At 44.6% G+C, this 22,921-nt stretch overlaps 1 protein-coding gene across 7 annotated transcripts in view; it reads right to left on the bottom strand.

The window, feature by feature from the left end:
• Window positions 1-5,926: 5,926 nt before the first annotated feature.
• Window positions 5,927-22,921, bottom strand: part of CARS2 (cysteinyl-tRNA synthetase 2, mitochondrial) — a 49,090-nt gene continuing 32,095 nt past the window's right edge. For 4 of the 7 annotated variants that reach the window (XM_059721083.1, XM_059721080.1, XM_059721084.1 and 1 more), the window contains 5 exons: window positions 17,837-17,975; window positions 17,025-17,148; window positions 14,836-14,934; window positions 10,978-11,229; window positions 5,927-6,102 (listed from right to left, as the gene is read on the bottom strand). In XM_059721083.1, coding sequence (XP_059577066.1) covers window positions 6,028-6,102; window positions 10,978-11,229; window positions 14,836-14,934; window positions 17,025-17,148; window positions 17,837-17,975 — 689 coding nt within the window. In that variant the 3' untranslated portion in view covers window positions 5,927-6,027. Of the gene's footprint in view, window positions 6,103-9,728; window positions 9,799-10,977; window positions 11,230-12,262; window positions 12,422-14,835; window positions 14,935-17,024; window positions 17,149-17,836; window positions 17,976-22,921 lie in introns of those variants that run through there. The other 3 variants (XR_009459202.1, XM_059721081.1, XR_009459203.1) reach the window with 3 other exon arrangements.

Genomic DNA, 22,921 nt, shown 5'->3' with positions numbered 1-22,921 from the left:
TGCATAGTCACAGAACTATGATGCGACTAGAATAATGGAGACTTGGTGGGAACTCACATGACTGGACCACTATCATGGATGAGTAACTGTTCAGGAAGGGCAGGTGGGGAGAACAGGAAGAGTTACATTTTATGTAAAAGAGCCATATGATTGCTTAGAGCTCTAGTATGAAACTGGAGATAGGCCTGTTTGAAAGTCTCTGGGTTAGGGTCAGCAGGAAGATCAATGGGGATGATGTCATGGTGGGGATCTGCTATAGACCACCAGACCAGGAGGAAGTGGTGGATGAGGCTTTCTTCAAACAGCTAGCAGAGGTTTCCTGATCACAGGCCCTGGTTCTCACGGGAACTTCAATCACCCTGACATCTGCTGAGAGGGCAATACAGCAGTGCACGGGCAATCCAGGAAGATTTTGGAGAGTATAGGGGACAACTTCCTGGTCCAAATGCTGGAGCAGCCAACTAGAAGCCATGCTCTTCTTGACCTGATGCTCACAAACAGGGAAGAATTGGTGGGGAATGTAGTTGTGGATGGAAACTTGGGCAGCAGTGCCCATGAGATGACTGAGTTCAGGATCCTGAGGAAAGGAAGGATGGAGAGCAGCAGAGTAAGGACCCTGGACTTCAGAAAAGCAGACTTCAACTCACTTACGGAACTAATGGGCAGGATCCCCTAGGAAGACAGTCTGAAGGGGAGAGGAGTCCAGGAATGCTGGCTGTACCTTAAAGAAGCTTTACTGAGAGTGCAGGAACAAACCATCCTGATGTGCAGGAAAACTAGCAAGTATGGCAGAAGACCAGCTTGGCTTAGCAGGGAACTCTTCAGTAACTAAATCACAAAAATGAATCTTAATAGAAGTGGAAACTTGGACAAATAACTAGGAAAGACTATAAGAGTATTGCTCGGGCATGCAGGGATAAAGTCAGAAATGCTGAAACACAATTGGAGTTGCAGCTAGCAAGGGATGCAAAGGGTAACAAGAAGGGTTTCTACAGGTATGTCAGTAACAAGAGGAGGATCAGGGAAAGTGCAAGTCCCTTACTGAATGGGGGAGGCAACCTTGTGACAGAGGATGCGGAAAAGGCTGTGAAGCGTTCAATGCCTTTTTTTGTCTCAATCTTTACAGGCAAGGTCAGCTCCCAGACTACTGCACCAGGCAGCAGAGCTTGGGGAGGAGGTGAACAGCCCTGTGGTGAAAGAACAGGTTAGGGACTATTTAGAAAAGCTGGATGCGTACAAATCCATGGGGCCGGATGAGATGCACTCAAGGGTGCTGAGGGATTTGGCTGATGCAATTGCAGAGCCACTGAGCATCATCTTTGAAAACTCATAGCGATCAGGAGAGGTCAAACATAGTGTCCATATTTAAGAAAGGGAAAAAGGAGGATCTAGGGAACTACAAACCAGTGAACCTCACCTCAGTCCCTGGAAAAATTATGGAACAAATCCCTCAAGAAATCTGTTTCTAAGCACTTGGAGGAGAAAAAGGTTATTAGGAACAGTCAGCATGAATTCACCAGGGGCAAGTTATGCCTGACCAATTTGATTGCCTTCTATGATGCGGTGACTGGCTCTGTGGATGTAGGGAGACTGGTGGATGTGGTGTACCTTGATTTTAGCAAGGCTTTTGATACAGTCCCTGCAACATTCTCACAGGCAAGCATAGTAGTATGGGCTGGATGAATGGACTGTAATGTGGATAGAAAACTGGCTGAAGCATTGGGCTCAGTAGTAATCAATGGATCCATGTCTAGTTGGCAACTGGTGTCAAGTGGAGTGCCCCAGGGGGTCAGTCCTGGGGCTAGTTTTGTTCAATGTCTTCATCAACAACCTGGAAGATGACAATGAGTGCACCCTCAGAAAGTTTGCGGATGACACCAAGCTGCGGGTACTAATAGATACGCTAGAGGGTCAGGTTGGAATTGAGTGACCTAGATGAATTGGAGGATTGGGCCAAAAGGAATCTCATGAGGTTCAACAAGGACAAATGCAAAGTCCTGCACTTAGAATGGAACAATCCCATGCACCAGTGCAGGCTGGGGGCTGACTGGCTTGGGCAGCAGCTCTGCAGAAAAGGACCTGGGGGTTATGATAGACAATAAACTGAATATGAGCCAGCAGTGTGTCGTTGTTGCCAAGAAGGCTAACGGCGTACTGGGCTGTATGGGTGTTGCCAGTAAGTCAAGGGAAGTGATTATTCCCCTCTATTTGGCACTGGTGAGGCCACATCTGGAGTGCTGTGTTGTTTTGGGCCCCCACTACAGAAAGGATGTGGACAAATTGGAGAGTCCAGCAGAGGGCAACAAAAAGGGTGAGGGGGCTGGGGGACATGACTTATGAGGAGAGACTGAGGAAACTGGGCTTATTTAGTCTAGAAAAGAGAAGAATCAGAGGGGATTTAGTATTAGCCTTCAACTACCTGAAGGGGGGTTTGAAAGAGGATGGAGCTAGACTGTTCTCAGTGGTGGCAGGTGACAGAACAAGGAGCAATGGTCTCAAATTCTAGCAAAGGAAGTTTAGGTTAGATATTAGGAAGAATTTTCTCACTAGGAGGGTAGTAAAGTAGTGGAACAGGTTACCCAGAGTGGTGGTGGAAGCTCCAGCCTTAGAGGTTTTCAAGACCCAGCTAGACAAAGCTTTGGCTGAGTTCTAGTTGGAGACAGTTCTACTTGACCAAGGGATTGGATTAAGTGACCTGAAGTCCCTTCCAATCCTAATTTTCTCTGATTCTATAACAAAATACCATACCCAGTTTGTTGCCTATTGTTTACATTGTAACAGATTTCAGCTATCTACCTGTTGATTGAATGCACTAATCTCTAAATGAGTGGTACTCGACCTAGGGCCCAAGGAATTGCCAGCTGGTCCAAAAATTTGACAGCAGGGGGAGCGGTGACATTAATTGCCATAGCTCCCCTGCTGTCAGATTTCCAGACCTATGGGGAGCCCTGGGGGCTAGATAATGTGGCCCAATGCACTGGCTTGCATCAACAGATAGTGTTGCTCTCTGTTCACATCCAGCCTGCAGAGCTCGGCAAGCACAATTGTTTCATACTGGATCTGACATGTGGGTCAGGGCCAGCATGCCAAATAGCACCTGCAGACATTGACTCTGCACTGGCTCAGGCCTATGGCCTGACCCTTTTTGCAGGATCCAGTCCCACCCCCACTCATCCATCCCCCAAGGCCAGAAAGGGTGAGCACCAGTGGGCATAGCATCTTTCAGACTCATCCATTTTGTAACTTCAGTTGTCCAGTCGCTAACTGCACAGTAACAATAACTGTCTTTGTACTCACTGACTCTGCTGTAGCACTTTCTGGAGTGATGGGGGAAGCAAGTGTCAAAGAGCAGCTATTAGAAGCCTTAAAAATGAAGGCAGAAAATTAGTTTCAGCACTGACCTACCCCGCTGTGTGGTTAATGCACCTTAAGTACACAGGGCTGTCAGTGCAGAGGTATTTGGCAGCTGCAATATGGACTTGCTTCTCTATTTTCAAGGCTTCTAAGAACAGCTCTGAAACTACTAGAAGCCTTGAAAATGGGAGGAACCACTCAATTTGGTGGATGCTGACAGCTTGTACTTATGCAGCACTGTTGCACTAAGTTTGGTTAAGCACACGGGGTGCCTATACAGGTGTGGAAAGGCTGTTCCAACATACTGATAGTGCATTGGAGCAGACTCGATTAATCAAGTGTGCTGGTGCATGGTAATAAGCACGATCCAGCCAGCCTCTGCCTCCCATGTATCAGCATCCCCATGCTTCAAAATGACAGCGGGGGTGATTTAACTAAAGCTTGTTTGACTAGCTTTAGTTAAAAAGCCCCTGCCACTCATTTGAAGTACAGGGTCACTGATACACAAGACCTTGCAAACGCTTCCATTAGAGTGGCTCTTTGAGCCACTTTAAAGTGCCCCACCACCATAGCATGTGTAAAAATTAGGCCTGTGTGATGCTTTGGTCACCGATTCGATTTGGCCTGATTCAGTGGCTAAATTTCCGAATCCTAATCGAATCAGGAGAGATTCTATGATCTGGACATAAACACAGCTTTATATGTTTTTTCTACATACTGCAAAGGTATCAGGCAGCTCACAAACACTGAGATGGTAGGGCAGATAGAGCATCCCATGGGAGCACAAGGGAGTCCCCAGCCTGCTTGGTGGCAGACCCAGAAGTAGACCAGAAGCACTTTAGGTCCACTTCCAGGTCTGCCACAGAGGATCCCTCCCCCAGGGTGCTTCTTGGGGTGAAAAGAAGTAATGATCACAAACTGACAGAGAGCAGATTTAGGCTAGACATCAGGAAAAACGTCTTCATGGTGAGGGTGGCCAAATCTTGGAATGGGCTTCCAAGGTAGGTGGTGCTCTCCCTTACCTTGGTGGGCCTTTAAGAAAAGGCTGGATAGAAGTCTGGCTGGGGTCATCTGACCCAAGCACTCTTTCCTGCACAGGGCAGGGAGTCAGACTCAATGATCTGTTGAGGTCCCTTCTGACCCTAGTATCTATCAATCTATGGCTGAATTGCTGATTCTCTGAATCAGAATCAAATCTTCAGATTCGGATTCAGCCAAATCAAAAAAAAAAAAAAAAAAAAAAAAAATCGGGACAGTGATCCCAATCAACAAATCTAATCACCATCCCCCGAATCAAGCCAAATCCAAATTGAATAACGACCCACTTTGCACACCCCTAGTAAAACCACCCATGGGCTTTTGTTTCAGTCTAGCAGCTGCGCATCTAAATGGAGTATGCCATAATTTGGATCCCCCAGAGCAGGCAATTTTGCTAAAATGTTCCATCCAATGATGAATCCTATTGGGAGAGGTGAAAGATCACTCCTACATAACCAGGTTCTGCAAGCACAAACAACCCCTTTGGCATTCTTAACCTGTTTTTTTCCCCCAGCCCCACCTGTTAGGGGAAGGCAAAGCCTATGTACAGTCCTGTTGACTGAGATTCTGCATAAATCTAATACTCGAGTAGCAAGGTATAAAGCAATTTCCAACCTACTTGAATGCTCAGTGTTTTTAAACCAAGCATTTTCTCTGAAATTCAACAGCTCTTGGTTTCTAAATTTCCTTGCTATTGGGATCATAGTTTTTATGTAGTCTTAAAAGACAACACTGTTCCAAAAGCTGGCTGCTCTCAGTGCCAGCTACAACTGAATTTGTTTTCAAATGCTTTTTCCCCTGAGTCTGGGTGTCAAATGCTGCTCAGTCAAAAACAAAAGTGGTTTCCTTTTTACAGGAGCAAGTGTCACATATCTCTGCCATCAATCTGAAAAGCCATTTGAGACTAGGTGGCCTCTAAGGGAAAAGATATAGGACTAATTTCAACTCCTCGTTCAAGCAGGAGGGTAACAGCGTGTCTACAGCATGCAAGATGGTGTCTGGTTTTGACACACTAGCCCTGCATATACCTAAGCCAGAGGTAGGCTTGCTGTACCAGGCAGCAGTTGTTGGCATGCATGCAGCACCCCAGTGGCATCATAACTATACTGCTTTTGCTTTGTGCATACCTCTGTATGGCACAGCATCTCTTAGCAAGAAGTTACCTTGAGCTATACATGTGCCTTCCAGTCACTCTTGATAGTTTTATCAAAAACTATTGGTCTGGTTCTAATGGAATGGCTGTGCAGTCAGCAGCAGCCATCCAAAATGTGTGGAGGTCACAAAACCCATACCCATTTAACACATGCTGAATATAGTTCAGACCAGATACTTGGGTTTAAGTTCCTGTTTTCACAGTAATTGCTGCATTATTTAGTAACATGGGTTGGTTTTGTTCAAATAATACTATCAATTTAGCTCATCATGTCACTGCAGGAAAAAAGAAAATAAAACAATGCCATTTTAATGATGAGAATTGTAGCAAGACTGGTATTGCTTCAGGTTACCACAATATTAATTACAGCAACTCTTGTAGTTTGCAGTTCTTTTCTGAAGTTTTTATTTGGAAATAATATTTACATCCGTTCCTGAAGTGACCAATGTCATACAATCAGTCCAAGCACGTCCTGTGCTAAATCATCTCTCTCTTTCAGTTCTTTGCTGTTCTCTTCTTTGATCCACAGCTTCCCACGTAGAAGTAGCCCCCCTATCCTGTAAGAATAAGTAGGTCAAACACACCATTTTAATTACACATGGTACTTTGCACCGGCCTACATTTTATTCTGATCCTTATAACATGTTAGAAGCAGTCTGAAGACATGAAACTCAACCAAAATGTTAGTTACAACATTTCAGAAAAGAGAGTTCTTTGAAGCTCGGTTAAAAAAATCTCTTCTCCCAAAAGTAAGGTTATTGATGTTAAAGAAAAGGGGTGACAAAATTTTATATAACTATTACTGTATTCTTCAAATTTATGATAACTTTGAATTTAAGACGCACCTACGTTTTCTGACTGTAAGAAAATAATATACCCTCAAGTAAAGACACGCTTACAAGGATATAAGCTCTATGGTGGACTACAAGAGCTTTTGACTTTGAGTGTTTAAAAAAAAACAAACAAACTTAAGACTTGGGCCATTTTTCAGAGTATTTCTTTTTAAAAAGTGACTTACATTTGAAAGAATGTGGTGCTTGATTGATTATTCAGTCTCTTGAATAATGGGGAGGGGTTTGGAGGAAGGGGTGCACCAATTTGCTCAGTTTATTCTGGTACTTAGTTGAAGCAATTATTGCCACTTCAGTTCTAAAGTTTTGTTAAACCCAGTTTCAAGCACAGGTGGATTGAATGCAGGAGGCTGCAATGCCTTCTTTCAACATAATGTTACACTTGATGGCCTTGGCTTAACAGAAAGGTCATCAAGTTTTCATGTTTAAAACTTTGAAAATTATCTCCTTCCTGATCATTAAGAAAAAGAAATTGCACACAAAAATTTTTCTTTTTAAAAATTTTAGAAGGATGATGGCTTAGTAAGGCTGTATTTCTATGACAGTATTTCCTTATTGCTGAGGCATTACAAAAGTCCAACTAAAAATTTCTTCCTCCTACAACCTAGCCTTTGTACTGTCGTTGGGGAAAATGCACTCGAAGACTGGCAATTTCAACTAATGAGTTCTCAAATCTAGGGAATCTGATTGCTGGTCATGAACCATTTAAGGAGAAGTGCAGGCCTGAGTTTGATACCTGAACAAGTGAAACTGCCGCAGAATAATAGAATACTGTTGACAGCAAAGAATATTTTACTCAAAACAAAAGTAATCCACTGAGTTTGCAAAAGACCAAATATTATATTTAATATACAGTTCTAAAATATATTTCTAAGATTTGTTTGTTTAAAGTTATGCAACTTAAACCTAATCTTCTTAGACTGCACAGTAGGAGGGCGACTGGATGCCTGAATTGGAACTTACCATTTTTAAATACTCAGGTGTTATAGTGAAAGTGAAAACTGTTAAGAGCATAAGAAAACAGACTTCTCTGAAAGCTTATTTAAAGTTAGGCTCAAAGAAAGAGGAAGTTCTGTGCACTCTAGAATTCATCACGTGCACTACAGGGCAGCCAGAAGCCTCCAAATCTAAGCAACGGTTGGTTGGTCTAATAAAAGATACCCAATTTACTCAAAGAACCTTGTCTACCCATGTCCTTAGACCAACACAGCTACAACCTGCACCCCTGGTTACGAGTTCTCACACTTAGTTTTAAAGAGCAAGAAAGAGAGGCCTCACTTCACTAACACTGGATGTATGTATATCTTGGCAGAAAAGCTCCAGACTGTCCCCCCTTGTGTATGTCAGTAAGAGAACTGGTACAAATAAGGTTCATGTGGCCACTTGTACCTTTTCTACAGATGAGCTTCTGCCGTTTCTACAACAGTTGGACAAAAGCAATACAATCTTCATACAGAATAAGGCACAGGAGAAAACAGCTGAGCTTAAGATGGTTAATAAGAAATTTAAATGGTCACATGGAGTTGTTTAGAACACATGTAGATCAACTTAACACAAAACGTGCCAGGGTCAGTTTTGTGTTGGGTAGATTCAAAGGTTCTGATAAGTAAATGGGGTTCAGGCTAACACTGAGGGCCAGATTTAACACAAGTCTGTAGGTGCCTGCCCCCTCAATGTGATCTAAGACTTAGAATTTCTTCATGCAAGACATAAGGAGTAAGGTCCCTCAAAAAGGTAAGAGACCCCCCCCTCCATACACACTTTGGGCACACACAGGAAACAAAGCAGAGGGAAATATGTGTTTGAAATCCTGCCCCTCCTTTCCAAGCTTATGTGCCTCCACCCGCTTGAGGCTCACGGCCCTTTCCTGAGGGTAAGCAAGCTGGGCTCATGCTATAGAACACAGTCCTGGAGGAGCAGGTGGTTGCGCCAGTGGCTACAGCACTCACTCAGGAAGTTGGCAATACAGATTTGATGCCCAAAACCCCATCCTCCCCTTTATAGAACAGAACCCTCCCCACTAGGCTATACATTAAGCTAAGTTAGGTGAATCCACCTCGACAACTACTAGCTTCTCAACTACTGAAGCTGGTTCCCTGTGTAGACAGCGATGCAAAGTGTCTTGCATGAGTAAGAAAAAGAAGGCACAGGAGGTAACAACTGTGCAGCCCAGGATCTGGATCACAGCATTTTTTCAGGACATGTTTTGTGGATTCTGTAGCCCGCTGGATTGAGATCTGGAGGGGAGCTAAGCAGAGGACAGCCTGCCTAGTTTGTTGTTCCAAAAGATCCCAGGTGCTCAAAACTGCTACCATGGAAGCCACTGTCAGCATGCCTGGAGGCAGACTTCAGCACCTCCAGGGGTACAGCAGCTACCATCAGAGCATTTTGCAGATCTGTATTTTGGTCTTGGCACCTGCATCCCTTTGAGATAAGCCATAAGAGAAACAAGGTGGGACTGGACAAATCACCCGACTTCTCATTTGTGCTGCCATAAAAATGTTTATGGCAGCACAAATGCTGAGCAAATAGATGTTGATACCCTTTGTGTGCCACAGGAAAAAAAACAGGGGTGTAACAAAAGGTGGTAACAGACACTGCTGCTTTATTGCAGTGGACATCTAATACCTTTGTGGCAGAAGAGTACAACAGCTTGCATGCCTGCCACCCCAGACAGGTGCTGAGGGGCCCTCAAGCTCCCAGAACACCTGCCTGCTTTCCCCGCTTACAGGAAGGATCCCCAGGAAATCTTGGGTGCTGCTCCACAAGCAGGGAAGTCATGGTGACCTGCCCAGCCAGACCCATTCCTCTGCAATCGTAGAGGAGTAGGTTTGGCTGAGCAGGGAAGTACTTTTCCCTGGTCAGTCAGACCCATGTCCCTGACAATTCCTGGGGAGTGGTCTGGCTGAGCAGGGAAAGTGGTGAGATCCCATTATCCCTTGTCCAGTGCCATCAAAAGCAGGAGAATGGGCAATATGTTTTTTACCCAATGAACTAGATCAGCTGTGCCATGACGTATCATGGTACAGCTGATCAGCTTCATTCAGCAACATCTGTTTCTAGCCACAAGGGATTATACTGAATGTCAAAGCTTTAAATGCTTGAACTGTGAAACAGTGGGATGGATCCTGGCTGAGGCCAGATTTTGTAACAGGGCAAAAAATAGCCATAAAGCTAAATTCACATCCTGCAAACAGGAGGAGATACCAAAATAGAGTACAAAGAGAGAGAGAGAGAGAGCAGTTTCTCTTACTGTTATCATCATATTTTGATGTACAGTTTTGCATTGTACTCTATATGCATATTATACAAATCTAAATAATTCTACTTACTACCTGTTTAGGATGCTTAAATTAGGAATATAAATCCTGGGCACACTTGCCTCTCTTTTTAAAGACAACTCTGAAAAGATAAAAACAGCAGATAAGATTCTAGCTTTCTGGAATGGTAGTCCTTTCGTAAGCATCACACAATAGTGTGCACAGCCTTGAGACTATAATGGGGTCCACACAAATCACTTTTACACCGAACCAGGATCTAATGATTTACAAACAAACATCTCAGTATGTTGTTTCAGAACTAGTGAGTGGGAAACAACTGTTTTTGTCACTTAAGAGCTGTAAGTTGACATCCCAAATTGGAACTGATATTTGTATCCTCCTGCTTATAAAGTGATGCAAGATAAAAGTATGAGCCTTGGGTCACAGGGTAGGAAGACAACAAAGAAAAGAGTGCTTTAGAGGGGAAAGAGGTGCTCAGTAGGAATCAACTAGCAATTCCCTGTACTGGGAGCGATACATAAAATAACAAAGGCTGAAGCAAAAGGTGAAAAGGGCAGTAAAGCAAGAGGAATTGAGAGTAATAGCATTAGCTAAAGTGAGCTCACATAGGGGTCTTCAAAGCATGCGGAGACAGTAAGCCAATGAAGGGATTTTTCACAAGGGGGGAAGCCATGGCTTCGATAATGGAAAAGGAAAATTAACAGTGGCATTAGGGATAGGCTGGAGGCAGAAAGGGCTGGAAAGGAGAGAGGGCAGCTAGAGAAATCAAGTGGTTAAGGATTAGACACAGGCTAGTGTGGAAGGAATAGAGCTATTAAAGAAGCAAGAGGACTTTTCACAGAGCTTTGCACAGACTTAACTTCTGAAAAAATTCTCTTCTCTCTCCAAGCCTGGAGTTAATGAAGAGCACTAAAGGTCAGTGCAGTACCAGGTCCCCTCTGCCTTTCAATTCCACTCCAATATACTGAAACAAATACCACTCCTAAGATCCAGTTTAATCCAAGGAAACACTACTTGGAGGATTTCAGACCAGGACAAGAAATGTGATTTGGCCATCGAAAATCCTCTCTAACTGCAAAAGTAGCAATAGGTTGAATGGAAATGTGTGGAGGAGGAGGGAACAGAAGGCTAGCCTTTCCATCTCCCAACAGCTTAATTTCTAACTGTGACTATCCCAGCAGTGCAAAGTGCAGGGCACAGGACTGAAAGCTGTTGACAAAGGACATGTAAAAGGGGGAAACAAATGTTGGCTTAATAGAACTACTGAAAGGTCTTGCAAAGACAGTATTGTGTCCTGTACCTTTATGTTGATTCCAAATGCAGCAAGGTCCCGACGCAGGTTGTCACAAGCCTGCAGAAGGGGCTCCCTCTCCAGCAATAACAGCTGTCTCTTTTCTTTCTCTTCCAGTTTGGCTTCCTGGGATTGCATGGTACTTTCTACCTCTGTTGCTTCAGGCATCGCACGAGCATAATTGCGCACCTTGATACGGAAATTTACTAGCTCATCAATCACACCAGAGAACATGACTGGAGTTCTGTCTTCTGAAATAACCTATAAATCAAATGCAGCATTATTAAAGGGCTTTGGAAAGGAGCTAAACAATATTTATTCACCAGCACAAATCCTAACCCAAAGCCCTGGCTACGCCCACAGTTGTGCCACTTGAGCTATTCTGATACAATTAGAGCAATATACCCTCTACTCCTCCACAGATGTGACATTTGTGAGTACAGCAGCACAAGTTGGTTATTCCTCTGTGTGAAGGGGAATAAACTATCCTGATGCAAGTCATCTTTGTACTGACATAGCTTGGGTCCATAAAATTATACTTTTGTACTGGCTCACATTTACCACAATCCAAGAAGGCTCCGAATTTAAGACACCCCCCCCCCCAATTAATTATTAACAATCCTTCAGTAAACTATTCTGGCAGCAAAAGAGCTAAATAGATTAGGCACATATCACGAACTACCAGAGGTGAGGTTTCTGCAGTTCAATCTTGCCCTAACTCACAGATACAAAAGAGACTGAACAAGGCAAATCTCCTTCTGCCACACCACCTCTAACAGGTGGGAAACCTGCCAAGATCAGCAACACCAGCAGCTAAGCCCTCTTTAAATCCCTGTTTATGTCTTAAGTTCGCTGAAATGCCTACATGACTTTAACATCCAACAACAGCCAGGGAGATGACAAACTGAGCCAGCCACTGTGCAACATGCACAATTCTGTTGTTAGTCTGTCCTCTTCCTGTTCCTCTTCCCCCTCCTCCCCTCCAACTCATAGTTCATGTACCTGTTGTGTCTAGTTGTCTCTTCCCATGTTTGCATGGAGCACACATGCTGTTCCTACTTTACTATTCCTAGGTACTATTACAACAGAAACACTAAGCAATAGTTATAGAAGTAGTCTCTAACAACCCTACTTAGTATCAAGAGAAATAGTCCATCCTTAGTGTCTGCACTCGTTTGCATGAGGACAGTGCAGTGTTCCTTGTCAGAGTTGTGATCCAGACTAAATTTAAAGAGGGGAAAGGAGGAAGAGTCCATAGCCTGTTAAATTAATAAAAAGGGCAATGGTATTTTACCATTTAGCACAAGGGAGGGACAATCGGTCCTGTTGATTCCCAAGGACATGCATGCTTTAATACCACATTCAGCACACAATGTCCCCCGTTCCATGAGAAAGCACTAGGAGATGCCAAAGTTCACATCCTCATTCGTCCATCTCCAAGCAAGCGCAGGCACTAAGGATGGAAATAGACAATGCTTTTGTACTGTCAAGCAAATGGATGTCTATATCATGTTGCAAATGCCCAACGTCTGTGGAGGTAACAAAAGGGGATACTAGTTTCTGTTGTTTTGTTGCTGCAGACATCTATTTGCTTTATGGTACAAGAATGCAGGTAATCTAGAGCTACCCGAGCTCTCCAGCTACCCTGAGCAGGTGCTCCAGGGGCTTGCAGGGCTCAGTCGTGCATGGGAATTCCTGGGGCATGAGGGATCCAGAGCCAGGAACACCTGCCTGGCTTTCCCTTCTTACAGAGGCACTTCCTGGGCAATCACCAGGGCACAATTCTGTAAGTGAAGAAAGTCAAAGTTCCCCACTTAGAGACATGTCCCAGAGGTTGGCTGGGGCACATCTCTGCAGGTGGGAAAACCTGGTTTTCCCCACTTAGAGACATGCCTTGGAGATTCCCCAGGGCATGTCTCTAAGTGGGAAGGACACTGCCTGTTGTCCTGCAGGAACAGGACTCTGCTCAATGAGGGACAATGGGCAATGTACGTTTCACCCAATGAAGTGGATCAGTTGTGGCGGGATACATCTCAGCACAGCCGATCAGCTTCATTTGGCAACTTCTGTTTATACCCTCAGTGATAATGTTTTCTATGCATCAGCAAGACGAGATTTTCCAGCAATGAGTGGGAAGCAGCTGGCATTGATGCCCAATATGGTTTTCCAGGGCAAGAACTAGGTATTCACCTTCAGCACACTTGATCACATTTATTTTGCCAGTAGCATCATATACATTTAAAGTGGAAGGTAGCACTGTATGCTCTACTAATAGCACTGACATTTCAGGAAACAAAATTATTTTTCTCTTCTTAAAGAGATGGATCTAGCAGGCTAGTAGCACAGCTAAGAATGGTTTTCTAGCAGAATGCAATCCAGGCCACCACTTCTATTCAGTCACAACACTTTTTTTGGGGGGGTAGGGAGGAGGAGGAGGGGGCAAGGACAACACAGAAAATGCTCTTCTAATCTTACTGCATAGCAACAGCCTCTGTACCACCCAAAAGCCCAGAGAATCCCACATAGCATGGTCCAAGTTAGAAATGCATCAAGGCATATATCCTAGCTAGGTTTAAAAAGGTCACAGAACTCACGGGAACATGTTCTACATGAAAATTATGCACAACTCTCCCGAAGGCAGCAGGTTATCAAAAATGAACCATGCAGCTAAACTGTAGAAGCCAAATACACAAAAAACTGCTCTTGCTGAAACAACAGTAAAAAATATCAAGATACTATATTAAGTCATAGCTAAGCAACAATTCATTGCTAATGGCTTAGAATGAATATTTCTTGTTATCAATATTTTTATTTGCATCCTAAAAAAAAAAAAAAATGTTGGCAGGACGGGTGTGCTACCCAGCCCAACAAAAGGAAGTCCCCTCACTGTTTGCAGATACTACTATATTCCAAATTTCACCCACAGAAAAATCCTCTCTCTCTTATTTTCCAAGTTGCTTTCCTTTCACATACTACTGAGATATTACCTTTGGATTTAATATCTCACTACAAAGAAGTCTGACTTGTGCAATTCATGGGCATCTTTTCCCTCCCCCTTTTCTACCTGTATACAAGTATGAATACGATGGTCTCAGTCCTTCAAGCTTATTATTGTACAAATTCCCCAAACTCTTGTTTTTTACTCCACCAGTGACACAACACAGGCCGTGTCCACAAGAGCATGAATATTTGGTTCCCTGGGAACAACTACTAGTGGCACACCTTGTCCTGCCGCTAGTTATCCCCGGGCAAACCTGTGCCACGCGCCCTCTGGTGCACGGTAAGTTACCCTAGGTGGGGTAGGAGGCTAAGGCCAGCACTGGGTTTGCCCCAGCAGCCTTACCTGGAGGCCTCTTCAAGGGCTGCAGCAACAGCAATCCTGCCACTTGGAGGCTGGCTGGCAGCCAAAGCATGACTCTGACTGGCTCAGCTTGAGTTTTGAGCAGTGCATGCTGGCCCCACATGTGCTGCTCCACGTTTTGTTTTGTTTTTCGTGGCTTTTTTTTTTTTTTTTTTGACTCCTGGATAGGAGGGGTCAACCCCCTCTCTTCCCGCACTGCTCCCTTGCAGCACAGAAAACACCTAAATATGTGGTATGTGGTGCTGCAAACGTGTCTGCAGCACCACATACTGCACAGCCACACTCATGGCCAGACATGGCCATAAGATGCAAAGGAATATTTCAACCCAGTTTGCTCTCCAATGCTCATTTGTGCAAGAGGATTAACTCTTGCACACCATGACCGTTCATTTCTCAGTGTTTCTGCATCAACTACCTTTGACCTCGATTTCCTCATTTATTTTAACATTTCTGCAAAGTATTCCATGAGCGATTACTATATTATACATAAGAGAGATATTTCATACCTGTCTTTCTCCAAGAGATATTCCGAGTGTGTTAAAAAGGTTTTCGATATAGGAGATTATGGCTGCATACACAATCGGGCTTCTAGGGGATCCAAATTCCTGTTAAAAGCCACAGAAACAAGTTGTCCAAATAAGTTTGCTACAGAAAATGCACCTCTCCAGCCTTGCCAATATTAACCAGCTCTGTGGATACATCTCACCCGCGTAGGAGCACTTTTTCAGAAACAAGTCTTTTGCCAATTTACCTTACATCACTCATGATGAGTTTGAAGCCAAACCGAAACAAGATCCTTTTCTCCAAAAACAAGAGTGGTGTGCAGAAGTGTCATATTTTAAATTCACTTCTTACCCTATACGGAAGAAGTTTTCTACAAACACGAAGAAAACAAAACAGGCGGCTCTAAGGATATCCAGGTGAATCAGCTGTATAAACCCTTTTGAACATTACTCGTCTTACTGATTTAGATACTGCAAAGACCGTTTTGAAATAGCTTACAGAATTTGACTGCCCAGGAATAGTGTTTTAAACACTGCTTTACTTACTACTTCTATATTTACCCAATGCTAATTCAAAATTAAAATGCAAGACCAGGAGAATACACTTACAGGGCAAAAACCTGGTTAGCAAAGAGTTATAGCACAAGTGGAAGCAAATATAAGATGCAGCTGGAAGTGGTTCTGGGTCAGGTTTTATTCAACATCTTCATTAATGATTGGCATAAACATAAATAGCATGAAGTTTACAAAAAAGGTATTAAATTGGAAAAGTAGCTGAAACCAACAGTCAAGAAAAACAAACACAAATGATGCACCAAAGATCAGACACATGGGAAGAAACAACAAAATGAGTGTGTTTGGGGAAAATGCAAGCCAATGGGTCTCAAAGGAAAAAGATCTGAACACTTGTATGGTACACAGGAGGCAAAGCACAGGAAGCAGCAGTGCTCAGAGAGATGCTGGGCAGCACACTTAGAGGCCACAGCAAGGAGGAATCTATGTAGGACGATAAGGCTGCCTAAACCATGGAGTCCAGTCCCCTGCATTTGCAGGCACTCATTAACTAAAGGTTTCCCCAGAATTGCCACCCTGAACCCTCAATCCCACAGAACAATGTTCTCACAACAGGTCACGGGCAGATATCAGGAAGACAAAGCTATTGCTAATGTACCACCACCACTGCAAGGAAACTAGATCAGATGTAGCTGCCTCAAATGTATCATCCAATTGTCAGAAGATCTGAGATTTTTGTTAATCCAAACAACTGTGTGAAGGATCTGAACTGCAACCTGAGATTGGCTCAGAAGAACTTTCTAAAGAAATGGAAAGGTGAGGATTAAGAATCTAAATCTGAGACTGGTATTCCTACAGGACTGACAGAAGACAAGGATTTAAAAAAAAAAAGTGAATAAAACTCATCTTTAAGTGAGCTGCTGCCATATTCCAAGTCCAGTTATCCCAGTACAGATAAACCATGAAATTGGCAATTAAGCAGCTGGGCAACAAAGCAGAGCAGTTATGTAATTTACCAAAACTGAAGGACAAAGTCAGCCAAAAGGGGTAGGACCCAGGACATGCAATTTCATGCCTATGCTCCATTTTTATCCCTGAGCTGCTACATCCAACCAACAAGATATTCCTCTGCTTCAGCATCAGCAAATCTGAAATGGGGCCTCGAATTGCCAACTAATAGTTTTGAAGTGTGGAGGGGGGTGGGGGTGTCTTGATTTGCCCATAGCAAAGGTGAGTTCTGAAATCTGAATGAGATGGATACAGTATAAACCACAATTGCCACCTCATGCACCAGAAGTCCTGGCCAAGGTTTTTTGTTTATAAAAGAAATTCGTACCAACCCATCCCCAGTATTTTAATGGTGAAGTAGGATAATATGCAACTGTATCCAACAGACATTAATATCCATGACATAGTGAAACATCTTCAGGTCTTTCCAATGTCTTATCTATGGACACAGGACAGCAGCAGTGAAAGATGCTTTGGCCATGGAGTATAAAACAGCAGCAGCCCAAAATTTTAGAGATGCAAAATGGACTAATGTGTGCCATCAAGACTGTCATTTTGCAGAGCTTTGTTTCTGCTGGTCTCTTACGTGAACAATAAACTAATCTGTCTATATTAAACAGTAGGGCTGTGGACAGCTGTCATTTTCTGATCTCTGTATCCTAATGGGTTACCTTAGTAACAGCCTTAAGCTGTCTGTTGCCATGGTGAATGAGGTCCATAATTGCAGAAACAGCCCTGGAGGTGTCGAAGTCATCTGCAAATGCAGCCTTCACATTCACTTTTGTGTTGGCTAGCCTTCGAGAAGAAAATGTAACATTTCAGATAAGATGAACAAGATACCAGCCATATATTGAATTCATCAGCAATCAGCCACAGGGAGTCATCAAATGACACTGTCATTTTGTTCTGAGCTGTTCTATGATGCAAACTGCTACACTGATCTGGAGACTGCATGCTTCAGCGTGAAAGCAGAAAGTTATGTCTGTCGAAATCTTAAACGTTACTTCCATTCATCGCAGGAGTTGACAACATGAAATTTAATGTTTGAAATTCCGCTTTTACAGATTAACTTGTATTAACTATGTTCAATTCTCCAATTACCCTTTCTCCTTTGTTTAATTTATTAATATACAGTGGTGTTTACACCCTGCCAGCCCTACAGCTTTAAATAGTGGAAGTGGAAGCTAGTTCAGAAAAAATGGGCACAAGCAACCTAGGTAAGACCACACTAAAAAAAAAAAAAATAATACAGCATGTAACAAACTGGATTAGACTGTGCAGAAAAGCTACAACAGGACATAGGAAGGGGGAAAAGGGACAACTAGAAGGTGAAAAGGAAGATGTAAACAATGTTTCTGTCCCATTTAGACTGAGCAGATGCAATTTTTTTGTTAACCTTCTTAACACTATGTAATCTGGCTCAAAGTTTAACTCCCTGTTCATACAACTAGATTCTTCAAGCTATTATGTTGTGCACACTTACCTCTCCCACAATACATCTTCTCTAATGGGCTCACACACCAGCTGTCCTTTTATATAAGTATTTGCATCATTAATAAAAGAAGAAATTGCCCAAAGGAGGTTCTTCGCATCATCCATGCTCTCGTCACTAAATTCAGTTGCTAAGAAAATAAAAATTTCATGGAGGTGTTATGATGCAGAAGATGCTGCCTAACAGGAGCTACTACAAGAAATAAAGAAAGAACCCTCATTTCTTGTAATAGTTATCTGAGAAAACAAAAATTTTGTTAAGGTTACGTATAAGCTTAACTAAAACCTTTAACCTTCAAGAATATTAAATAAGATGCAAGTCATTCAGTAATTTAAAGTAAAAAGTCTTACACTAATGAAATGCAAATAGAATAGCCCAATGGACACTTGAAAAATATTTGAAACAATGCTGAACCAATTTTAAAAAAGAAAAAAAAACAACCTTTTTATGTATTGAATCTCTACGTCTTGTAAATATCCAGCAATATTTAAGCCAGTCATATTTATAATTACCATAAAAAAAATAAGGATACACCACAAAAAAGCCATGCTGAACTGTCACATCTCCTGCTGAGTCATGCATCTTTAAAGAGGCATCTATATTAACTGTTCAGTTAAGCAGAATGGCATCTTCAGTCTTCATTATGCCAAATGTGCTCTGAAGTCTGCTATCACAGTAGGCAGGGTCCCAGTTTTAGCCTACGCGTACCAATAGCATCTCTGCAATTGGGGTCAGAGCTTACTAGTAAATATTTGGTTTAGTTGGCTCAGGCTTTAACCCTTATTTCTAAATAGCTCTGAGAACTGCCTGTCATTGACTGCACTGCACAGAAAAAACACTATACAACAGCAGTCCAGCTGTACCCATTACAGACAGCAGCTGTCAGTAGTGGCTAATTTTCTTAATAGAGGAAGCTACGTGCACCCTACCATACGGTGCTGCATCTCCAACAGAGCCAAATTTAACCCTGGAATAAGCAGGTGCTATGCATCCAAGTTAAATCCACTGTAAGCCGTGCCCATCACCAGGAGGACTGAATTTTAATTTACTCTCTCATCAAATCAGAGACACTTACACAATCTGCATGCTCAGAATCTGCATGCTCATACTGCTATGCCATAAATGCCTGTTTTCTGGACTGACTTCTATCCAAAGCGTAGCTCAGTAGGACCAATCTTTTGGCAGGTGTGCTACAAATGGGCCCCACATCCTCCCTAAGTGCCACTCCGACCCCTTTCCCCTGCCCTATCTGCTGCTCTATTTTCTGCTCCCTGCCTGATCTGCTGGTTAGCTTTTCGCTCCCTGCCTTTTCTGTTTCTCTGAGGCCTACTCCCTTCCTGATCTGCCACATGCCACACACAAGCTGTCCATGCCATTTCTGGCACTTGTGCCACAGGTTGGCTACCCCTAGCATAGTTTATAATGCATCACTAATTACATCAACAGAGTCTGACCTTACAATTTCTACAGCAGCCTCACCTCTGGCCTCAGACATACACTTGTGTTTGTACAAAACAGCCAGTTGCAATGGAACACACGCACATGCACACACACACCCTTCCTTAAATAACTACACAAGTGCAAAAGAATGGAATTAAGACAGTGGTCAAAGCTACAGGCAAGTCCTGGTCTCACTTATTCCAGCATAAATCTAGAAATCAATGCCTCTCGCTGTGAGGGAGGGGGCAGGGGCAGGCACTGCCCAGCCAAGGTGGGGCAGGCATAGGACAAAGCCACGGCTCTTGGTGGGTGGGTCCCACTGCTGCCTGCACCCTGGGAGGGCAGAGGGGCATGTGCCCCAAGGTCTGCTTGGGGTGGGTGGACTGCAGCTGTGGACTGGAGCCACAGCTGTGCAGGACTCTTCTCAGTGGGGGGTAGGCTCAGAGCAGGCGCTGGGGGGGATGCTGCAGCCACCCCAGATTTTGCCACACCTCTGCTCCCAGTTTCGCTGCCGCCAGCCACCCGGCACAGCTCTGGCTCTTCCCGGCACATGGGTGGAGGTGGGGCATTGAGCCAGGGCTGTGCCAGGTGGCTGGTGGTGGAGTGGTGGTGAAATTTGGGGTGGACGCAGCATCCTCCTAGTGCCGCTGGCACCTGCTCCAAGCCCAGCCCCCACTTAGAAGAGCCCCACGCAGCTCCAGCTCACAACTGCAGCCCCACTCCCTCTTCCCCCATGAGCCATGGCTCCATCCCACGCCCATGCCACCCCAGCTGGGCAGCACCTGCCCCTGCCCCCTCCTTCACTGCAGGGGGCATTCGTCTGCCCCCCTCCCCCCGCCCTTTCCCTCCTCCCACAACAGACTTACCAGCTGGAGGCAGCTGCATCAGAAATAGGATCGGTATCGGCTGATCTACATCCTTAAATATCGAGTATCAGCCAGCAAATTTTCTATCGGTGCACCACTACTATGAAGACACCTGTGGATTATACCGCAGACTGCAAGGCACCGTCAATGATGACACAAATTCCTTCTTAGCACCAAAGGACAATCAAAGACTGGAGCAAGTAAACTGGGCTTGTACAGTGCTTTTCTAAGTTCCAGCTCAGTTCGAGCATGTCCCTGAGACGCAGGCAATCTACTGAAAACATCTTGCCACTTATGGCCCCTAAAGAATTGTGTGTCAAGAAACAAGAGCAAAGCCTCCAGTGAGACAGTGCCTTATAACTGGGTTCCAAACAACATGGGGTTTTAGACGCAGCATCCATCACTTTAAAACTGCATCCAGCACTGGCAACAGTCCATATAACTCAAAAGATGAGGCAGCGTGCTCTACGCTAGGATTACTCAAGCCCCAACAAGTGCGGATGATGTGTGGCCCTGGGACCCATTCCTCATGGTCCCAGGGTCCAATGCCAGTACATGCAGGCCAGATGGAAGTGATGTGGGGCCTGAACCGTGCATGGAGTCAACTAAGGCCATGCAGGGCCCCAAGTTCCAATCCGTGTGTGGGGGCCAGCCAAGGCTGCATGGGACCCAATCCATGTGTGGGGGCTGCGTAGAGGAAGTGCAGGGTCTAGTCCTGGCAGGGAACTCTAACCCAGTCCACAGACCAGCCCTGCACTCCTCATCAGGCTCACGGGGCCAAAAGGTGGAGTACTACTGTTCTGTACTAAGGAAGTCTAAAAGCTCTTTCCTCAACCTCAAGGAGAAGGCACTACAGAGGCCTTAACTTGAGGTTAAGCAAAGATGCTTAGACCTTTCCAGGTCTGTCCCAAGGCATAACCTCAGACTTCAGGCCAAATGTGGTTGGAATAATGGTACAACACACCAGAGCTGGTATCTCAAGTCCAGGAATATTGGTAGAGACTCAAAAAACAGTTTTGAAAAACAACATCCATACCTAGGCAGCATCAGAGTTTGAGCTCACACCAGTTTATTCCAATCCCTTTTTTTCCTTCTCTCAAACTTTGGGAAGACAGGAGGCATCCAGATTTTGCCATGAAGGAGATATTGCTATGTGTTATATATTCACGGATAACCTATTTGTCCTTCCTGTAGCCAACATGCACATGCATTGAGCAGGAAGGGCAACGAGAGGAAGTGAATAAAAGGAAGAAAGGCACATCCAAGGGCCCTTTGGTGGTTTCTCTGACTGATCCCAAAGGGCAATCCATATCACTCCAATAGCAATTTACAAACAAGTCAACCAAACCTTATGATCAGCAATAACGAAGGCAGTTGACATATCAGTAATTTTACATGTGAGCCCAATCACCATCAATATTTCTAGTTGTCAAAAAGAGGAGTCTTGGGTACACCATATGGGCTTTGTCTGCTGTAGACAGTTCCTAGGTAACACACACCTTTGTACTGTGCCCTTGGGGTAAGAGGAAAACAGAAAAAGCCCAATTGTTTCTGTGTTAGTCCCCTTTTTGTCTCTACCATGGACAGGACACCAAAACCTGCCCCCTACCTCGCAGCCAAAAAAGGGACCTCTTATAGCAGGGATTCCCAAAACTGCCTGGACCTCCTGTAAGTAGCCATGGCCATGAGCATCTCCTGTAGCCTGCACTGCTAGTCTCTCTCCCTCCCTCCGTCCCACTTCCTCCTCTATTGAGGAGCAGTCTAGGGAAGGTATCCACTTGAGTGCTCCAAGAGCCATTCCTGGTGCCAGGCTGCTTCCCTGCCCTCTCAAGGACACCTTCACAGCCACTGACAGTCTGGGTCTGAGGAGGGTGAGTCAACAAAGCCACTCGGGATGCAGAGGCATTCTGCACGGAGGCTGAAGCAAACCAGTGTCATCCTGGGCCAGTCCTGCCTGCCACGGTGCTGCCATGGCCAAGGACTGACCTCACTGTTTCTTCCCTCAGGGCCCTCCAGGTTCTCCTGGAACACCTGACGCATTCAAACCACCTGTAAGGACCATCACTGCACGTGCTCTCTGCAGTCATGAGTCACTGCTTGTCTGGCTGTTCCCCCCCCCCCCAAATCCAGCCCTTATCACTACACTTCGCAACTCAGCCCTGTCCCGGGTCAGTCTCCCCCCTCCCCCTCTGGCTCACTGGACTGTCAGCCTGCCCAGGGCTGCAACCTGGGGAAGAGCTGTAGAGCTGCTCATCTCCATGCCCATGGCCTCTGGCCCTCTCTTCTTGCATTCCATCCCTCCCTTTAGATGCACACAGGGCTGCATTCTCTTTTCATGCTAGCTTGAAGCTGCACCAAAGTAGGTTGAGATTAGATCTCAGGAAAAATGTCTTTACTTTTAGAACAATGAGATGGTGGAACAGACTCCCTAGGTGGACTCTTAATCACTGGAGGGGTTCAAGGAGAGGTTGGACAGCCACTGATCAGGGATGATCTGGCCATAGGGGGATTTCCCCCTGCTTCTGGTCTTCGCTGTTTGCCTCATGGAGCTGGGAGGGAATTTCCATTACCTCTGCTATGTCTCATGATTTTTTTTAAACTTCCTCAGAGGCACTGAGTGTTGGCCGCAGCCAGGGCTGGGGATTGTAACCAGGGTCTGCTGGTGGTCCTACTGGGAATCAAACCTGGAGGTTCCTGGCTAGCGGTTCTTGCCCCTCCACTCAGGCTCAGACTGATACCATGTATGGAGGTCAGGAAGGAATTTGACCCC

Source organism: Alligator mississippiensis, chromosome 1 (genome assembly GCF_030867095.1).
Source record: "Alligator mississippiensis isolate rAllMis1 chromosome 1, rAllMis1, whole genome shotgun sequence".
Taxonomy (NCBI): Eukaryota; Metazoa; Chordata; order Crocodylia; family Alligatoridae; genus Alligator; species Alligator mississippiensis.
The sequence above is the reverse complement of the archived record's forward strand: the minus strand, read 5'-3'. Positions and strand labels throughout refer to the sequence as shown.